Source organism: Echiichthys vipera (assembly GCF_963691815.1).
Source record: "Echiichthys vipera genome assembly, chromosome: 18".
NCBI classification, from domain to species: Eukaryota; Metazoa; Chordata; class Actinopteri; order Perciformes; family Trachinidae; genus Echiichthys; species Echiichthys vipera.
In genome coordinates, this window is record NC_139843.1 from 11,867,147 (window position 1) to 11,889,533 (window position 22,387).

At 40.2% G+C, this 22,387-nt stretch overlaps 1 protein-coding gene across 1 annotated transcript; it reads right to left on the minus strand.

The window, feature by feature from the left end:
* Positions 1 to 592: 592 nt before the first annotated feature.
* Positions 593 to 21,059, minus strand: gfra1b (gdnf family receptor alpha 1b; the record flags this gene model as incomplete). Its single annotated transcript, XM_083932231.1, has 10 exons — positions 593 to 742; positions 1,417 to 1,464; positions 4,199 to 4,398; positions 5,313 to 5,447; positions 6,812 to 6,921; positions 7,123 to 7,295; positions 7,839 to 8,017; positions 19,595 to 19,678; positions 20,420 to 20,725; positions 21,020 to 21,059. 10 exons carry the CDS (start codon positions 21,057 to 21,059, stop codon positions 593 to 595), a joined length of 1,425 nt encoding a protein of 474 aa, XP_083788357.1.
* Between the last annotated feature and the right edge of the window lie 1,328 nt (positions 21,060 to 22,387).

Here is a 22,387-nt window from a genome sequence, read left to right on the forward strand (position 1 = left end):
AAATGAGTTTAACATGTTTTGTGAATCCTATTCCATACAGTGTGCCTATGAAATGTATTGGTTGTCTCTTGTGACATTATAGATCAGCACTTTAATACCAACACTTAGTTTTCCTTTTGTTGAACTAAAGCAGGTTTACTCGCTGCACAAAACAAAGCACAGTTATGCAGAGAATGATCCATTTTATCCCCGGTTCAGCACATTGGCAGTCCATTCAGTCAAATGTGCACTGGTTTCAACATATTCCAATAAAGTAAATTTATTCAAATGCTTCTCAGATAACAGGTTTTAACTCCAAAAAAAAACAGAGTGGTCCTCGGTGTGAATCTGATTCTTGAAGTCACCAAATTGCTCCTGCAAGGAATTGGAAGGCAAATGAGCAGATAACTCAGCAACAGCTTCAGCAGGTCTGTTTTTAACGTGGACTCCTCAGACATAATCCATTGTTGTTTGTGATTTCAGTGCTCTTGCCGTGCTGTGGTTTCTCATTTCCATTAAAAAAAAAAAAAAAAGCAGCACTTCACAAATGTGTAAATCAAAATGAATTGAATCACTTCTTGAGAGAGGAGTGTTGATACTTTGTCGTCCAATCCTACAAAAACTGGAAACCTTCGTCCCGTAATACTATTGGTGGTAAAGCAAAGGCTAGAGCGAGGAGCATACTCGAGGGGTGTAAGCAGGTGAGTTGAGCTGCTGAGCTTCTAGCAATGGCATTTGAGTCAGACTCATCCAGTTGGTGGTTCTAAGGGAAAAGAACATAGTTTTAGTGTTACATGGAGTGGAAATGAGACAAAACATATCTTGAAACCCCATAGAGAATCTCTGGAAAATCCCTGGCAACAGAGTAATGGCTAAGAAACCCACTACAGTTACTGAACTGTGGAAGACACAGCAAGAAGAATGGACCAAGATCAAACCAGAGCAGTGTGAGAAACTAGTGATGTCCTGTGGGCACAGATGTGCTGAAGTCATTCAAAGCTCTGGCCTCTACACTTCCTATTCATGTTTGAATCCTATAGCCCTATGGAAATATTGTTAAATCTTCTCTTCTGACACAATGGTTACTGTTCTCTAATTTTGCTCACTGCTTTTTTCACAAAATAAAGGTTTTTGTTGACGTGTCTTGGTTATTTTAAAAAACACATGCTAGTACAGAAGTTGTATAGCCACAGCAGATATTCTATCAACAAACAACAAAACAAAAAATAACAGTATTTTAGAATAAATCAAGTATTAATACGTTGTTCTCTAATTTTGATCTCCAGTGAATATCTGGGGACCTATTTTGCGATATGTGGATTTTGATTCTAAAACCAAAACTTCAGTTTTTAAATGATATTCTCTCAGGTATTTCTGATAACAGTTTCAGTAACTGGTTTCTATTGTTCAGAATGTAATAGGAACCTTGATTCTTACCACACACTGAGCAGCATCCACCGTTTGATTTGACACCAGTTTTTGGGCCTGGAAGAAAGACAGTAAGGATGAGAAGGCAGAGATGCATTAACCTTTTTTTCATGCCTGTGTCTAGAGATCAGAGACTGGCTGATGATGATGATGCAAAATGCTATGGAATATACAGCAGATATTATTACTCATTTAGCCAGTCTCAATGTAGTGTAGTGAAGAAATTGTTTTTGTCTGGAAGGTGGCTAAAGGACGGGCAAAGTCTTCAAAGTAAAACAAGGTCGGGGAGAATCATTAATGCATCGAGCCACACTGCCACCGCCACAGTTGTGCAAAAATATCCACACAACAATAAGATTTATGATAATACTTTCAGTGCCCACAAATTCCCATCGTTTAGTCCTACGTGAACCCTTTTGTATAATCCTCCTCCTCGAGCAAGACGTGTAAGATGTGAGTGCATGTTTGTGTAAAAGTTGTCTGTGTGAGATCCTCTGCTTTGTGCTAGCTCAAGGTTATGCCATTTTAATACATTTAAAACTTTCCGTAGACTGCTTCAAACCTTTTCAGCCACACAAAAATATGCCCACACACATTTGCACACACAAACAAGTACACACTCACAGATACAGAGATGGTGTATAGAAAATGATAAAGTGACTCTGTGGTGGTTTGGGAATATAATAAACACTCCACGCGTTGGTTTTTAAGTGGAAAGAATTCTATGAACCAGGATTCTGGAGAAGAGTGATTAATTGCTCAATAGGAGGTCTTTCCTCCTGGAGGAAGTTTTTACAGGTGATAAATCATATTATCGCTATTAAAAGCCAATATGATAGATTGTCTCCCTTTCAAAGTATGTGATATCATCTCATTTAAAAATATAGCCCCATAGTATTTATCAGAAGAGAATAGCAGAGGCGTGTTGATAAAGCCACACAGTTCCAAAGGATAATCACATTTAAGCAAAACAGGCAGGCAATCAGAACACTGAATGGATTTTCTACAGTTGCATTTTATATTACTAACTATATCTAATACATCCATTTGCTTGTCTTTATCTGAGCCTGCTATGGATATTTCTGGTAGCATTTTTTTAAAGTCACATTGGATTTTTTGTATTAAAGAAAAGGTCTCTGAGTTTTGTGTGCTCATGCATATGGTTAAATGCAAAAATAAATGAGTTAAGGGCGGCAGGTGGTTAGAGGAGTCGCCCCATGTTTAGAGGCAGCGACCAAAGGTTTGACTCCGACCTGCGGCGCTTTGCTGCATGCCCCCCCCCCTTTTCCTGTCTGTCCTATCTTATAAAAGGGTTGAAAACTGCAAAAGAAATCTTTAAAAAAAAGAGTTAGATCTAATGGAAGAAAATGTCAACAAAACTATGACCATTTACCTCCTTATTTAAATGATATAACAATGTCAACACAGGGTCAATTTAGTAGTTGGCGGTCTTGCTACTTTCGATCATATCACACAATCTTCTTCAGCAGATGGACTCAGTAATTGAACATGTTGAAAGATTATATCAATAACGATAAAATATACATACTTTTTTCCTGTGAACTTGAAGGACTATATTGTAACCCTAGATTTGTGAAAACACTCGCTGATGATGCCTGATCTTAACTATCAATTCATAACCTTAACCATCTCACTGTCTGATGACCTATCCTAACCTTAACCAACCATTTAAGGTTAGCGGCAAACCTTAACCATCAATAGCCCTAAGCATCAATGCCTAACTTGACCACCTCGCTGCCGACAACCTATCCTAAGCCTAACCATTTGAGGTCAATGCTTAACCTCAACCTCATGAGAGTTTCGCAAATCTTGCGTTACCACCCTCATCAATCTACAAATTTGAGATTAAAAGTTCATTCTTGACCAGGGAAACAGTAGTTGAAAAAACTGAATGGAGCTGAAAATGTGGACATGTAAACTGCATGACAACTGTGCAAACCTAATCTGTTCAGCTACTATATGGAGCTTGTGGTGAGATTGTCTTCTCGACTACATGATTTTAACCTAGGACTTCCAAGGTCAAAAATTGACTTTCGGTCTATACTCTGTAAAGCTTGAATTTGTGTTGAGTCGCTGTCAGAGCAACTTATTATGCTTGAATACAGATATTTTGACTTGGAGTGTCTAATGCCAGTAATCAGCAACAACATTATATCATTTAAGCAGCTATAGTTGTTACAAAGCTAACAGGGATTTATGTAAACATAATCCTCAAGCTGGGGGACACAAATGTGGTACATCATTACAATGATGACACACACACACACACACACACACACACACACACACACACACACACACACACACACACACACACACACACACACACACACACACACACACACACACACACACACACACACACACACACACACACACACACAACCCCTGTAGGCCATTTCTGATGTTACTGTGGCAACCAATTAGCTTTGACATGACAGCTTTGGAAACTCTGACTCCACACTGATGTCTCATCTTTCTGCCCAGGAGGGGGGATTCTGTGTATGCCATCATAAAGCCAACCCTGATCCATCAAGGTGACAGAGCCAGACGTCTGACACTCAGACAGAGGCCCTGAATAGATCTCTACCTGATATTTAGGTCTCAATTTAGATTCAGGCACTTTCTCTCAGAAGTTTTGAGAGGTTTCTGACAAGGACAAAAAGCCCTGGAAATTAATCAAAACATTTGATGTGGTTTGGAAGGATTTCACGTTTGTTCTTTTATACGGCATGTAAATAGGTATGGGTAGCCTAATGTTAAACTTCACCTGTAATGTCCCACAGACATGATATAATGAGTTGTCATCAAGATCCAGTTTGGTGATGTCCGTCAGTGCATCCAGTGCATTATTGGTTTGGTCTTTACCCCTCCGGGTGATGCTAGGCTCTAGTACAGTAGGCTGAATCGGGGGTTGGGGTTGCCAAACCCCAACATCAGTACCGTTGCCAAATGCCTGAATGGCATTGCCTACAAGAATATAATGTATCAATTAGTAGCATACTTGATTGTTTTTACAAAATCTATGTATTACTAGACAGTAAATGGAATGTTTGAAAATACTGTACGATATATAAGAAAATATGCATGTGCAAACTCTTCAATTCAATCGTGGAATCTTTATCCACCAAAATGCTCTCTGAGCCTTGTTTTTTAATAATAGTCAGCGCATGTTTTGCGGATGTCTTCATTCCTTGCCTTGGAAAGAAGTACAAGTGGCATGGTCCAGCTGGAAGCCGTGTATAATTGATACTTTAGATAATTGTGTAAGAAAGAAAATGACTTGACCTTTCTCAAGAGCATTTTTAAAAGCAGTGCCTGTCTGGAATAGCTATGATTCACAAGAATGAACTTTAGAACTGTCTGAAATAAGAAAACTTCTAAAATGATGTAATGTAGTTTTCTAATCATTATTAATGTGACATTTAATCGAAGATATCTTCCCATAAGTGAAATAAAATCTTGGCAAAATCGCTTGTATTATCTAGCCTTAATCATTGTAAAAAAAAAAAAATTGGGCATGACTTCTTATCAAAGCAATCAGGCATTGCCATTTACTTAAAATGTCTCTGTTATACTCTTACGACTTGAATCTGGAAATGGCACTGAATATTCATACTCACAAATAAGTGAAAAATCAAAATAAATGCTCAAGAGATTGTTGCTTATACAACAGTCAAAGTAACAGGAATTGCATTTGAAGGGAGGGCACGTGATAGACAATCACATACTATTCTTGTTACTAGTCATTATCTCTCAGTCTACAATTTCAAAAGGCCATTTTACTTCAAGTCTAGACAATACAAATGGTCAAAATGACCTAATGTGGTGAAGCATAGTCCATGGTTGGAAGGGAAATGAATTTCAGCAGTATGGCAACTCACGTAGGCATCGATTGTTTGTGAAAAACTCAGCAAATCTATCACAGTCCGGCTTGCTGTTCCCGCTGCTGCCGCAGTCACACCATGGAGACAGACTAATACCAAGTGATCGCAGATAATTGGGTGTCATCACCGTACCTGCAGCACAAAAGAGAAGAAAACCATTGCTTGTCGTTGTACCTGTAGTCCCACCATCAGAGCTGAAGGGACTCTTGGTTTTGAACTGATATTTGAATGTTCAGGTTAGCCAGAGTTAAGGTGTCTTTAACAATTTCAGCTAATTGCAGTTCTGGAGAGTGTTTTTAGGTTGTTTTTTTGTTTGTTTTTAAATGTTGCTTAACACCTGGGGGTCAACAGTCGTGGCTAAACTGGGACACACTGTACTTAATGGGCAGTAAATCAACTGACCTAATTTTTGCCTATTTTGTCATCTTGTTGTCACTGAATGAAGCTGTTGCCTTTTCATAGCAAGCTTGGGGTTGAGTAGGCTCATATGTATTAGCTGTGCAAGTACATGGACATTTCTGTGTGCAGACTCAGAGACAGAGATGAGTGGTTAAGTCAGGGGGGCCCATTAGAGGGTGTAACCTGTGTGAAGTAGAAAATGAATGATGTAGATTAAAATGTCTGCCTGTTGAGTTTGCAATTGGTCTGTTGCCCTGCGTTTAAATCTCATTACTAAAGCTCAACATGTTTCCTTTCTACATAATGGCACCTGCTGATGGAAGAAAGACTGAACAAAAGGAAATAAGCACTTCTTCTGTGCAGTGCTATAATGAACTATGCCGTCATGTACAGATATGCAATTTATTAACTGTAATCTCATCTGTATGTCTGTCTAGTTGATCCGGTGCCTTAATCTCTGCTGTGGAAAGTTATTTGGCTTGATAGTTAACATCTGCAATTTAACTGTTACATAGCTTGCACGTTAGCATACATGTCGACAAAGAAGCAGTGTCTGTGTGGACAAGTGAATTATCCTACCCTAATGCCAAATCACCCCAAGCAGCGGTGAAGTGTGGCCAGTGGCCATGCAATATCTATGGAAGGCAGTGAAGTGCGGCAAACTAAAAGTTGGGTATAGTTTAACTTAAGCTTAATTAAACCTGTAGCCAATCAGTAACCGGGTCCTGTGACATGTTGACCTATGTTTACAAAGAATGTGTTCCTGTTTCTAACGCATGAACACGCCTCCCAGCCACAGAAAAATGTAATTATTGTGGTGAGGGGCACTTCACTGCTGCTTGGTGTGTTTTTGGCATGAGTGTGTGCAGCTAAGAACATACAGGTAAAACAAAAAATAATGTAGGATATCATAGAAGTGAAAGCAGTGCACTGTTGATTTCAGTGTGACTTTGCAATGAAAATATTTTGATAAACAATCATGATACCAGTGTTGATCAAGTTATTATCATGTTGGCCATAATCCTAGTCACCAGTCTAGCTTTATAATTTATCTAGCAAATTCTGAAGGCAATTTTGAAATGCTTCTGAGAACTTACCAATAAGACCTGAGTAAGACAGCAGACAGTCAGCATAGCTCTCCCTCAGACAGCCGGATATGGAGTGAGCTTCTGGCTGACAGTTGCTGATAAAATCTGCAAGCCTTGACCTAAAAGAAAGATACAAATTATAGATGATAATCCCCCGATGCTGTCAGATAGCAAGATTATACAAGGCTAAGTGCTTTGTCACATTTAAAAGCACTGGGTCAATAATGTAAAGTAGTATACATAAAGAACAGCAAAGAACATTAGATTGCATATTAGGAAAATAGATAAAGTCTATTAAAGATCCCTTTGTGCCTTCTTACCTGCAGATGTAGTTGGTCTTGCATGTGTTCTGAAGAGACAGGCAGTTAGGTTTGTCTTTATCCTCATAGGAGCACACCGGTACAATTGTTTGACGTCGGCGTTCTGCACATGCTGTCTGATCCCCCGCTGGACAGGAGCAAAACAGCATCCCATAGCTGTATTTAGTTGGAACCTTTTTTATTTTGGAAACAAAAGAAAACAATATATCCATTGATATCTGACAAATCTGTCCTCTTCTTTGACATCTGAGAAAACATATGTAATTTCCACTGCAGTTTCCAACTGTCTTGTACTAGAGTAGTTGATTAACTTACTGTAGCCAGTTTATAAATACCTTGTAGACTAAACGTGAACCAGAATGCATTCACAGACAGGTTAATATAATATTGCACTTACACTTTACCCATTTTAAATCAGGTGTGTGTCTTGTTAATGTGGACATGCATTCAAATCGGAGATCGCCGAAATCCACTGAAATTGATGCTACATTCCACAGGACCACCGCCATTGAGCAGGCCAAACACCGTTCAAATGCACACAATTCCCACATTTCCATGACACAGACCTGGATTAAAATGGTTAAAATACCTTTTTTAAAATAGCAGTTTCCTTTACCATTTGACATCTGTTTTCGATGTTGATTTAAGCCGCAACTACAAAATCAAACACGAAAAAAAATCTGCAAATAGCTCTGAGAATAACCATGCTCAGTTACCTTGTCGAAGAACTGCCGTAGGGCCTTGTGGCATTTGCGCTTGTTGCAGACCTCAGACGCAGACACCCTGCTAGTACAGGGGTTGATGTAAGATGAGCGGTATTTCTTGCATGTGTCATTCAGGTTACAGGCCTTGGCTGCATTCAGGCAGTTGTTCTCCTTTGTAGATGCAGGCTCAACTGAAAAAGAGGTGAGACATAAATTCCTCATGTAAGAATTATTGCTTTCTTGCACAGGTTACAATGTTCTTTATGCAACATAAATGATCAGTACTTCAAAATGAATAGAGTCGAGAGGGAATTAGTAAATTGAAGTGAAGAAGAGAAATGAAGGCATCATGAGGAAATATTGTCCTGCAGTGCAATTTCTTAAAGGGGTGTTCCTAAATTCCACCATGATTTTTCACCATGTAATACAGTTCCCTTACCTCTGTATGTGGGTGACAGTTTAATTACATTGCACAAGAGAAATTTCACATCTACATTTCAATCCACTAATAAAGTTTCTCAGTGCATTTGAAAATACACATATACATTGTCCAAATGAATGAAACAGTTCCTCACAGTTCTATTTAGATATATGTTATTCACTGTATGCCTGTTTGAAACTGAAAAAGAGCAACTGTATGAGAGCTGTGAGCCTTAATGGAGTCATGCTGGTATTTGCAAACACATTGTATTAATATATACATTTTTTACAAGGATTTCATTATGAATTATTGCACCAATTTGTTGCTCCAGTTGCTACGTTTGTTGCAAATGCTTTGTTACATGTTTGAACTCACTTCAGGTTGTTATCAGATCCCCCTCTCAGACCTCATTAATTCTGGCATTTATGATCAAACCCCTGCATGAGCAACAGAAAACTCCCATTTAAAGAACACTGACCTCTCATCTCTCAGAATTAGACAAAAGCACAAACTGTATTCAGAGAATCACCAATAATAACAGTACTGACGGTACATCCTGTTTGTGTGTGTGTGTGTGTGTGTGTGTGTTCGTGCGTGTGTGTGTGTGTGTGTGTGTGTGTGTGTGTGTGTGTGTGTGTGCGTGTGTGTGTTTGTGTAACTGCCGTTTTTTTCATCACATCTTATGAATAATTCAAGGGTGATTTTGCTGTCCTCAGACTTACCAAAAACATAGGAATGTATGCCATGGAAATGCAAACACCTGATCGGACACAGTCCATTTTCCCTGCTTTGAGTTACACCAAGTCACCCATCTTTGCCTCCATCCCAGGATGCCTTTCCTTCCATCACAGCACAGCAAAAGCAGTCTTTGGCCAACGTAATGAATCTCACATCTCATTTTTCTTATTTGGTCCTTCCTTTCCTGCTCGACTGAGTTCTGCACAGTAACACAAACTGTATCCTCTGCCTCGACATGGAAGAATGAATTCTGTAATTCTGCCTTTTGAGGTGGAATTGAAGCTCACTGCACTCTTTCATGCACCACAGAATGAGCCATGATTAAATCTGAATACATTCTTGAACCTTGGGTTAATCACATATTACAGAACCCATTACTTACATCTGACAAGTGCCTTGGGATGTGGGCTGTGATCCTTTAGTGGCTGTTTGTAGCTCTCGGGCCATAGTTGTGACAGTTTTACTTCAATCACCAAGAGTGAAATGCTTACCTTAGTTAAATTTAAAACACACTCTTTGAAGAGTTCTTACACACCATGTTTTAATGTGTGTGTGTGTGTGTGTGTGTGTGTGTGTGTGTGTGTGTGTGTATGTGTGTGTGTGTGTGTGTGTGTGTGTGTGTGTGTGTGTGTGTGTGTGTGTGTGTGTGTGTGTGTGTGTGTGTGTGTGTGTGTGTGTGTGTGTAGAGCTAAATGTGAGTAAGAAGTTTGAAGCTGCTCACAGTATGACTCCATACACCCCAACACCCCACCGCAGGGGAAAAAAAACTTTTCTATCAAGAGCATTTTTGCACTTATTGAGCTTATTTTTGGGGTCACATTTTCTCTGTTTTAGGTACAAAACACGTTTTAATGTCTCTAAGACCACATTCAAGGTCATGGAAAAATCATGACTTTGTTGAAATAACGATGTTCAAAAAGACTTTATTCAGATCTCCCCCAAGATTACATGAAGAGCATCAAGCACAACATATCAAAAATGTAATAATTTTGCCTAACAAATGTGTCTATTTAGCCATTTGACATTGAATAATGAGTCATGCAGCAATAACTCAATTTAAACAGAGCTATATTATAGATTGTTATTAGTTGTCGGTGCTGTGTTCTGCACTGTTTGCACTATTATTGTAATAATAAGAACATCTTTGCTTGTTCCTGTAATCCTATTAATGTCTTAATGTATCTAATGTCATGTAGCTTCAAATGCCACACGTTTTAGATCTTTAAGAAAAAGCTCATCAAGGTGATTTGTGAACAGTCATTCTTACAATACTCTTCAAACATATCATCTAAACTTAGTATAAAGTACATTCATTAATTTAAAGGAGATGTACTCAAAATACTGAAAGCCCTGAGGCTCCCACAGACCATTACCCTGTGAAATACTGGCATTTTTTTTCATGGCCACACACACTAACATGCACACACAACCAGAAAGGCTATTGAAACTAACAGAGAAACTCAGATTACAACACACACAGTGTTTTCATTCTCTGCTCAGGGTGCCTTTACAATACTTTATCTTTAAATAGCAGATATTTGTCTGCTGCTATACTAATACTCTGAATGTTGAGTACAGCTCCTTAAACTAAACATTATTCAAATTACATGTATCATTAGTCTTATGACCTTGCAGTGTATTACAAGAAGTGCAATCCTATATGTCCACCTGAAATATAATCTCTCTTGTTAAAAGCCCTACAGGCTTAAGGAAAAACAAAACTCACTTAGGCTTCTTAAGTTGCACCCCCTGAGCAAGGCCACCATGTAGCCATTGATGAAGACCAAATGACAAGACACTGTAGCCAACACCGGAATCTGACCTATTGACCTGTAATAGGTTGATACAAAAACCTTTTCAAAGACCACCAGCCAAGTAGGGTTAAATATGAATCTCAAAGAATAGGTTTATTATGGTGTTCTGGAGGGGACTGTGTTCAAACAGTTCTGTGTTACAGCTGCCAAGACACCCAGTGTTTGTAATGCCCTCAATTATGAAACGCCAGTGAAAGATTTGTAGTGTATACAACATTTTGCATATGTAATTACCTAAAACACAGATCAGATCAGTGGGCTTAAGCATTATTCAAATTGTGTAAGTATATTTGGTGCATGGCATGCATCTGTGTTGTGTTGTGCTGTGGAGTACTGGCCCATTCGCTCTTGAATATAGGAGAGTTGAAGTCTGCACCGAGAAAAAAAATTGGGATGTCAAATATCCAAATCTGGTCTCTACAGCAATTTATACTGGAAACAGACAAAAGAAACTATTTAATATCAGGTTAACGGGTGAAGACAGATGAATGTCCTTGCTGGATTAATACTGTATATAATAACTATAATAATGATCACTACTTTTACTGAAGATATGCGACTTGTTGCTGCTAATGGGGAAATTGTTGGGTCTCTGTAAATCATGAATAAGTCAGAGTGTGGTCTTTACCTACTCTACAGCTGTGTTCGAAATCATTCCCTGATTGAGTGACTCCCTCACTATCCCCTATGTAGTGTTTAATAAATAGTGCACTATACTGAATGACCAAACAAGATTTCAGACACTACACTGTAATTTTCTAACTCATCGTTGCGTCAGTGGATATACAGTATGTGTGATGGAAGCAGGTGCATCCAGTATCATTGAAACAAACAGAGCTGTAATCCCGTTTTGAGTCCGGTTATAATACCAACATGTACTCAGGAGGACAGTCAAAGGTTGTATTGATGTCCATGTTAATTTTAATGTTAAATCCCAAATAAGTTGTTGAAATTTCAATGGTGTTGAAGTGTGGTTTTGTTAACGATGGATGTGTGTCCCTATCGCGAGCTGTAATAGCCCATCGTTAATTTATTTCACGAGCGAGTACCACTAGTAAGCTTGAGAGGAACTAGTCAGCTTGTGAGTACGTAACTGCAGTTAGCTCTCTACTTCTTAACGTACATTGTATGTACACTCAAATTAGCTGTGCATTGTGGGGATTTTATAGTGGACTATATAGTGAATGAAATTAACCAAAGAGAATTCGAACACCACTACAATATGGGGTACACACTATATAGTGCACTGCTTCTATACAGGGAACAATTTTTAACACAGCTCATATGTAAAGTGTCTTGAGATAACTTTTGTTATGATTTGGCTCTGTAAATAAAATAGAATTGAATCAGTTAGTTGATTAATTGTTTGATATATAAAATGTAAAAAAATATAAAAACATGCCCTTCAGGGTACCATCAGGAGGTGGTCCCCGGAGATGAAAAGTGCCCTGAGAGACCACTACAACACCACAGTCTGGGATGTGCTGATCGACCCCCACAGTGAGGACATAGAGGAGATGACACATTGTCTGATGGAAAAACCTGAACTTCTGCGCAGACGTGGTCTTCCCTGTCATGACTGTCCGCTGTTACCCTAATAACAAGCCATGGGTAACGAAGGAAGTTAAGGCTGTCCTCAACAAGAAGAAGGCTGCCTTCAGGAGCAGGGACAGGTAGGCCATGAAGGCAGCACAGCAGTAGGTGAAACACTGTGTGAGGGAAGCTAAGGACACCTACAGGAGAAAGGTGGAGCTGAAGCGAAGGGAGAACAAGATGAGGGAGGTCTGGGAAGGTGTGAGAACTATCACAGGTCATAACACAAAGACCAGAGCTACAGGGGGGACAATGGAGAGGGCGAACGAGCTGAATGACTTCTTCAACCGGTTTAACCCGCCCTTGTCCCCCCCACCCCCATCCTCACTGCAGCCATCTCTCCTTTTTCCCTCTACACACCTCCCCCCGACACCACAACAACGTCCCCCTCCTCCACCACCTCAACACAATCCCCACCTCACATCACCACAGACCAGGTCAGAGGACAGCTGAGGAAGCTCCGGCCAAGGAAAGCAGCAGGCCCGCATAAAGCTCGGGGCGATGGTCCACTGGAACCCCCCTCGCTCTGACATAGCTCGGGGTGGCAGTAGCTCAGTCCATGGGTGACTCGGCTGGGAACCGGAGCGTCACCGGTTCGAGTCCCTATGTGGACCATGAATGGAGCGTGGAGTGGTGGCTGGAGAGGTGCCAGTTCATCTTCTGTGCACTGCCGAGGTGCTGTTGAGCAAGGCACCGAACCCCCAACTGCTCCGGGCGCTGGTCACTGGCAGCCCCCTTGCTCTGACATCTCTCCATTGATTGCATGTATATAGGTCCTGTCTGTGCATGTGTGTGTATTTCGGGCCTGTGTGTGTGTAACATGAATAATAATAGAGTGAAAAAATCGAATTTCCCATTGCGGGACTAATAAAGTAATTCTTCTTCTTCTTCTTCTCCTAAAGTGTGTCCGAGACTACTGAAGACCTGCGCTGCAGAACTGGGGGAACCTCTACAATGGATCTTCAACCTTAGCCTGCAGCTAGGGAGAGTGCCTACCCTCTGGAAGACATCTGCATCATTCCGGTTCCCAAGAAGAACAGGCCCAGCGAGCTGAATGACTTCCGACCAGTGACACTCACTTCACACCTGATGAAGACTTTGGAGTGGCTCTTCCTCAGCCTATTCTGACCTCAGGTACAACTGCACAGGACCGCCTGCAGTTTGCATACCAGTCAGATGTTGATGTAAAGGATGCCATCCTCTACATGCTGCACCGAGTCCACTCCCACCTGTATAAGGGAAGCGGTACAGCGAGGATTCTCTTCTTGGACTTCTCCAGTGCCTTTAATACCATCCAGCCCCCTATACAAACTGAACAGGATGGGAGTGGACCGTGGTGGACTGGGTCAGAGACTACCTCACTGACAGGCCACAGTACGTCAGGAGGTCCAGACCAAGACCGCGACCAGTCCTGCTAGAGGGAGCTGAGGTGGAGGCGGTGGACTATACCTCGGGCTGTGGGTGGACAATAAACTGGACTGGACAATACACACCAGCCACCTGTACAGGAAGACACAAAGCAGGTTGTACTTCCTGAGGAGACTGCGGTCCATCAACATCTGCAGCAAAATTTTCTCAGTAGTAAGAGATGAATGAAATTATTTTTGCACATATTTTCAGCAATATTGCAGCCAGAAGTGTTTACATTATGTATATGAGACATAATGTTTAAACAAAATGTCTAAACTTGTCCTGATTCTACAGTTTATCTTTACTGTATCTCCCTCAATATTCACTATTCAAAATACTGATAACCACCACATAGCTACATTGCAGAGTCTCTGTATATCTAGATTGGTGGTCTGGTGGTCTAAATTCCTCCTTAATATTGTATCACTACTTTATTTCATCCTTCTACTGTAAATGTATCCCTCCACTTAGTGCCCTCTTTATCATCTCAGATAATGGAAAGAAAACAGCATAGGTCAGGGCCCACTCCTTCATGGCACCATGCCTTCTGTCAGGCTTACAGCCAGCATTACTAAACCCCTGCCAGTGTCTCAGTATTTATGACCAGACTCGAGACCCATTTATTCAATGCACCCACGTAATTAGCAAAATCTCACTTAGTTCATGCACCAGCTATTCTTTTTTTTAATTGAATTCTCTAGTCAATCATTCATCCTATTCATTCAAACAGAACCGCAATGCCCTCTGCGTTGCTCATGTCTGCCATATTGATAGCTGTATGACTGGACATATAGCGCTACTTTTGACTGCAGGATATTGGTAGCAAGAGCAGGAAGTAAGCAAATCCCTGTGATTGCACCAGTCGATGCAGCGCGTTAGTCAGATATATGGATGCCCAGGCCCACTTTTGCCTTCTATTTTCCAGATCAAAGGGTTGATATTCAGCTGGGTTAATTAAAATTATCACTGTGTACTGTCGCACCATCAGCATTTGCCAGAGACGTTCTTCTTCCTTCCTTCCTATATTAAGCATTAGCAGTTAAAACGATAAACCTGAGTATTTATGCACCTGTATATCAATCTGAGCGATGTAAGGAAAGCCTGAGGCAAAGAGAGGATGTGTATGTCACTGTCAATGTCTAAATGTGAGCAGGGAGATTTGCATGTAGATGAGGGTCTCTATGCAGCAGAACTGCACACAGTAAGAATGATTATGTGTAAGTGTGAGGGGGAAGGCCAGTGTGGTTAGCCCACATCAAATAATTCCATGCTTGACGGAAGACATTATCCTGTGTCACCTGCAGCCTACAGCGTTTTATTTTCTTATCCCAAAGCCATGATTAGCCATTGCTCGCATCACCCATGGTTGCATCCACTTGAATAATAATATTTGCTCTGTGACATTCTTGTCATGATTCATTTGATCACATATTGATTTGCATGTGGCCAAAGAATCAAAACACAGTGGAACAGTAAATTTCGGGTATGTTACATCCAACCATTTTTAAGGTATGTGTGTTCTGCATAGCACCTGCGCACACCTACAGTATAATGCAACACCTCTGCAATACTGTATATGTGGTGTGTCATGTTGGAGGTGGTCATTCAACGTCTTAGATTCTATTTTAATTTACAGGAGTTGTTGCTTTATGCACTTTTCAGGTACCTCATGTTGTATAAAACAAACAATTATGTTTTCTATTATAAAGCAGGCAATACCATGAAATATAATATGCTTGCCAATACATAGGCTGTTTATAGGTTTATATCACTTCATGCCACTGAATGCTCAAGTTTTATTATTTGATTACTCAGCATCTAAGTGAATCTCAAACTTCTCATCCACAACTTGTGTCTATTATTGGGTTTCAAGCTCCCTCTGGTTAACTCAGTTGGAATACATTGTGTTATTCTGCTGCCACAGAGGGGCAAGACAAAAACAAAGGAGAAGTGTGTGTGTGAGAGAGAGGAAATGCCTTAAGATGATTCACTGATATGGCTGAAAGCAGTCTTGTGTAAAAAGGATTAGCAGATTAAATGTGTTTCTTCTACTCTGATGTTCAGATGGAGCATTTTTCTGATACTATGTATACAGTTCACAGGCAGGCCGGGCCAGTGGCAGAGGACAAAGACTACAGAGAATTAATCTGTTGCTTCAGGCAACTAGACCCACTGAATCTATCTGGAGATCTTTGCAATAGAAAATCATCATGCCAGGCTTCATCTCTTGTTCACTGACTTGATTCTCTTTAAGACTACTGATGAGCTTCGAGTATAGACAGGGACGGGAGGGGATACGTACCGGGCTCAGTAGTAGGGCCAGTGCTAGGGCAAGTACTAGTGAGATTACCTCTGAGTGGCTGCTTACATGTAAATTAAGGCACTGACTGGAGGGCTTTTTGAAAGCGTCAGAAGTTTGTCACTTTGAAACTGAAAACACAGTTAAGAAATGTGTTCCGATTTATAGCTGATATAGAATCATAGACTATTGGAGTGCCAGGAATGTATTGATAGAAATAGTGGAAAAGAGGTTCGCATGCATGGAGACATGGCAGTATTCATTAAGGCTTCACATTTACATTAATGTCGCATTGGATGCAAATATACTCTGAAATACTGTTATTTTTTGTTGTTCAGAATTTGATAGAATATCTACTGTAGCTATACCGCTGCTGTACTAGCATGTTTTTTTAAATAACCAAGGCACTTCAACAAAAACGTTTATTTTGTGAAAAAAAACAGTGAGAAAAATGAGAGAACAGTAACCGCTGTGTCAGAAGAGAAGATTTAACAATATTTCCATTGGGCTATACGATTCAAACATGAATAGGAAGTGTAGAGGCCACAGCTTTGAATGACTTCAGCACATCTGTGCCTACAGGACATCACTAGTTGCTCTGGTTTGATCTTGGTCCGTTCTACTTCAGTCTCTTCCACAGTTCAGTAATTGTAGTGGGTTTCTTACTTTGTCGCCAAGGATTTACCAGAGATTCTCTATGGGGTTTAGATCTGTACTCTGCGCTGGCCATTTCATTGTTTCAATATTCTTAGCTTCAAGGCACTGCGTAACCTGTTTTGCAGTGTGACAGGGGGCATTGGTTTGAATGAAAATTGCAGCTGATAGGGAAACAACTGCAGTGAATGTATGCCTGTTGCTGAAGGAGATTCGCATAAACAATTGCATTCACCCTGACATGTACAGTAGCTGTACAAGAGGCCCAACTACTGCTGCAGAAAACATCCCCCAAACCATGACACTTCGTCCTTCAAACAAATACCTAGCAGTCACAAGTAACCAGGACAGCTGCCAGGGTGTGTCCAACAATGAAGTAAAATGACACCATTTGTCACCAATAACTGGGAGGTATCTTAAAGTGTTCTCTAATTTTGCTGACTGTTTTTTTTTTCACAGAGCAAAGGTTTTTGTTGAAGTGCCTTGGTTCTTTAAAAAATAAACATGCTATTACAGCAGTGGTATAGCCACAGCTACTATTCTATCAAATTCTGAACAGTAAAGAATAACAACATTACATAATAAATCAATTATGAATAACTTGTTCTCTAATTTTGATCTCAAATTGAACTATTCTTTCATTTTCTAACGGAAGCAGGCTTGGGGGATATTTACCATCAAAATGGTATAAAAATGTTGATTGTATATATCTTTTTAATTATTATTTCTAACGCAATGTCGAAAAACCAACGGCTGAACTTTGTCATGTCAACATTTACATTTAGACGATGCTTTACGTTCTGATCCTTGCATGTAATTTGCATAATAGTTTTTGATAAAAAGGAGGAAATACTCTGTATTTGTCAATTATTTCAGACAGATGTATACAAAAATAGGTTTAATCACGTTTATTTCTTATAGACTATTAATGGTTAAGCAGAAAATACGCTATATTGTGTTTCTCGATATCAGATGAGCTATATCGGAATAGAATAGAACATGTTGATTTCTTGTTGCTAGATTTCTTGTTAATTGTTTATTTATATGTAATTTCATGTATGAGAAAATATGGTGATGTAAAGCTATCACAAAATCAAAACAGAATGGAAGGAAGGGTCAAAATGTAATCTTCTGAAACGTATTTGTGACAAAAACGGACTGAATGTATATAGTAACAAACATTGATTTTGAGTCATTCAGAGTCGTGAGCATCAGTTGACCCATGGGATGTAGTATAGATCATTCTATGCTGGCTCTCGTGTGCATTCTTTTACATCGCAGATTGCCTGGAGCCTGTCTTAGTTTCAGACAGGAATGAGGTCACTTATGGAAAATGGATTCCTGATATCTAACCCTTTTAAGTGATTTTTTTTCTTGGAGCATTCAGCTGTTTACACATTGCTATACATTAAAATGCTCAAAGGATCTTGATGTATGCTGCTCACAAACACGGTGATTTTTACGAAAAAATAGCACTCAATAATGGTGAAAAACTTAAAAGTTAAACTGGCATATCTTCTATTATACTAAACGTTTTTAATATATCTTAATCAACATTAAAACATCTGAAATTGGTTCAGTGGGAACTGCTGTCTCATCGCAACTACATTAAGCTAATTATTTTGTAGTTAAAAGAATGACCTGAACATTTCTTTTCTTCTTTTCCTGTAATAATTCCTGCTTTGTCTTTCTAGTAGTCCCATTATCTGAAAGCCTCATGAATCCTCACAGTTCCAATTGGAGTTTTCTTGCCATTCTTCTTAGTCTCTCATTGCTAGACTTACCTCTGCACTATTCCAGCGCAGGAGAGAAATCGGAATTCCAATAAATTTGTCTTTACTCTCTGTTTGAAATACAGTTAGCCATTATGTCATCGCATGTGGAGCAGAGCCACTTTGATACGCTAAGTGGATTCAATCACAGCGAGAGCCAGACAGAGAGAGGGAAAGCCAGAGAGAGAGAGAATCAAATGGCCATCTTTTCAGCTGGCCGGTGCAGCAGACGTCCTCCTCCAGCCAGAAAGAGTGCCAGAGAGGGCCACACTTGTCACACACACACACACACACACACAAACACACACACACACAGACACACACACACACACACACACACACACACACACACACACACACACACACACACACACACACACACACACACACACACACACACACACACACACACACACACACACACACACACACACACAGCTCTTGTTCTATCAGTGCCATTGAACGCAGACAGATGGTTAAGTGTGTGTGTTTGTGTTCCAAATATGGGCCTGCCTAGGTGTATACTCCCAAGTCCACTTGTGCTCCATTGAAATTTAAGGCCATGTATGGCGTGTGATTTGCAACAATGAACAGCAAGCATCATTGCTCTTTGAGTCCTCTTTTTATATATATAATCCAGGGATTCAGCCTTGCAAGCTCCTGGAGCTCAAACAACACAGGCTTTTCTCTAAATAGATAATTAATTCAAAACTCACAGAAATGCTACTCCAGCTTTAGTACTGTGACAGTGGAAAAACATGCAAACCCCTCATCATTGCTTTGAAAGCTGAAAGTGAAATATTCTAAATGATTCTGCTTTGTATACGCTGGGTCACAGTGGCAGATAAAAGCTTTTGTGACGGATAATGGGCGGTGAAAGCAGCAGCCTGAAACCAGACAGCAATAGAAAAGAGTGGTTGTCAAATAGTGACAGATTTGTAGTGGCGATGTGGTGACTAAAAGCACAACTGAGAGGTAATGGCTCTGTATATTTGCAGTGACTTAACTTTCCACAATGTCCAGGCTTAAACCTGAGGAATGTCGGCAACGTAAAAGCAGCTTCTTACCGGCTATGATGGGGGCCAAGCGGAAGATGTCTGAGAGCCGGCTATTGACTGGTTCATATGGAGAGTACTCAAGCAAATCATTACCTGCATGGGGGAAAAAAATGCTCGTCAACAAAATGAGCCTGGCATTGTGTGTGTACTTTACCTGTAAACTTGTGTGGGTGGATGTTATCTGACACTATACTAAATGGGTAATTGGTTCATCCTTTGTTAATTGCTCCTAGTGACATATTGTTTTTTAAATATGAATATGTTGTCATGCAAATACACAAGGTAGGAAGAAGGTTGACCTTCCACTGTTTTACAAGTACAGTTATCTCTATCTCACAAATATTTGAGACCGTGGTGAATAAACATACAATCTGAGAATGTGTCATACTGCAATTTGAGGGGATGGAGTCTATCTATGCTTTTAGTGAAAGTAACTGTATACTGACTTAACAACTTGACTGAAATAGACCGTTCTGAGATGCATTTTAACTTTTACTCCACTACATATCTTTGTAGTTTCAGTTTTCACACACAAAGCATGCAGTATGATGAACTTATGAAATAATGCATTATTATATAAGACCAACCAATTGTATACTATCTCTACCTTGACCAGATACAGTGGTTACAATGATTTCTGCCTGCGTAATACCAAGCTTTTTCTATGGGTAGAAAAGTGTTTTTCCTGATATTTCTTCACCTTGGTCACATTTGAAATGCACGACTTTCGCTCAAGAATAGAGTATTTTACAAAGTCAAATAATCTGGATTCTTATTCCACCACCAAAAATGCATGCTTTTCCTGTGAGTTAATAAATAAACCAGTTTGTGTACCCTGTAAACTCTGAAAAATGCTCCAGAAGATCCGGAGACAGTTCTTCTCCTTCTTCATGCCTCTTCTACACCTGCAGCTATTGAGGGTGCTCTGCTTCATTGCGTCTATAGCGCTGCGGCACTCGCCCTGCGCCTCCGTACCGGTGACCGCACTGAAGTTGCTCTCCCTTCCCGCCACACACTGCCTCATCGTCCGGTACTTGGTGCTGCAGCTGTACTCCTTCAGACATTGTTCACTCGCCTTTACGCAGTCCAGGCGGGCGGGCCGGGAGGAGCTGCCGTCACCCTTCAAGGTGAACACTGAGTCTGGGAGTGACAAGAGGGAAGTCAGAAAGATTTGGGCGCACAATGGGAACTCATTTGTCCACATTGATCCAGGCTAACGCATCAGTCAATGAACGTTATTGAATTGGAGGGTACTTCATTGCATTGTTGCTAGAAACTTTCTGCCTCAACAACCAGAGCAGATAAAACACATTAACATATGTTTGCTGCATGTATTGGGTTGACTACAGGAACAGGTGCAATTTTAAAATATAGCCTAATATAGGCTATATTGTAACCTAAACATGGAACATAACATATTAATCCGTCACTTACCCAGGAAGGACAATATAATGACAAAAGTTGTTAAAATCATCGCGCTTCAGGAGACTTGGTGTAAGGTTTAAAGAGGTCTGTTTGGGGTTAAAATAAACTTGTCACACAGATCCGCGTTTCTTCGGGTTGCACATAGTGTGAGACGTGCCGATGATGCATCCTATAGATCCAACAGGAAGAATCCAAACTCACGACCTAAGTCCAGGAACTAAAAGCACATCGTGCCAATGCGCCGGAGTTTTGAGACAGAGACGCGCTGATGGTGGTGGACCATTTCCACTTTCCTCTGCTCCAACTCCTCCGTTCTTCCGCTGCTCCGTCACACAGAGCCGATGCAGGAGCTGGCAGTGGGTTGGAGGAGCAAACTTTACAACCACGACCGAAAAAAAGTCAAGGGAGATCAAAGTAAAGCTTTAAAAAGAACCAGTCCAACTCAACAATGGAATGAATTCAACTCTAATTGTCCATCACTGCCATGAACAGACTGTGTTTAAATGATAAATCCCTCAAATATGAAAAAAAAACAACCCATTCCGTTTCGCAGGTGCAAAGACAAAACGACCCAGTTTGATGCGGACTGTCCTCCACTCTGATGACAAACTGAGAGGCTCGGGAGGCGACGCGTGACGGCCTGACGTCACGCGCGTCTTACAATAACCTTAATAAACCCATAAGGAGACACCGTTTACACCAGACTGCTAAAACAGTCAAAACAAATGGAAAGGCAAGTGGCAAGCAGGTTACATCTATAAGAACATTTAGGCTGGACTGAGTCGACTTATTAATTCTGTGGACAATCCACATTCATAATAGGTCATTATATATTCATGTATCTGCAGGCCTGCACAACATGAGTCCCTAACAGATTAAAAGCATATTTCCTATCAAGCAGCTAAATTGCAGCGATTTTAGGTGTCTCAGTATCTCACAGGTTGTCTTTGTTCTCTCAGCTCAGCTCTTATAGAAACTATTATAGCCTGCAGCGATATAATTTGAGAGATTGGGTAGCCTACAATCGTTTTTTTGTAGGATGTTTAAAAGTATTTTTAAACGGTATTTTAAAAGGTATTTCAATCCCTCAAATTAAAAGGGTTAAAATACGTGAAATTTATTTGGTAGAAAACAATCACATGGCTGCTTTACCCGACATTGCAGTTACCATATACAGTTATTTGAGGAAGAAGATGTCAAAGATTAAGTTTAAAGAATGGTAAAATGAAATTCAGCACTCAAGAATTCACTGGGTGTGGACTTTTGGGAGCTTGCGTGTTGATTTGCTGTCCTGAGATACTTCACAACAGAAAGCATTTATGTGCCAACATCAAAGTTACAGTAAAGCTTTTTTGATTTGGAAAAGACTTGTAATAT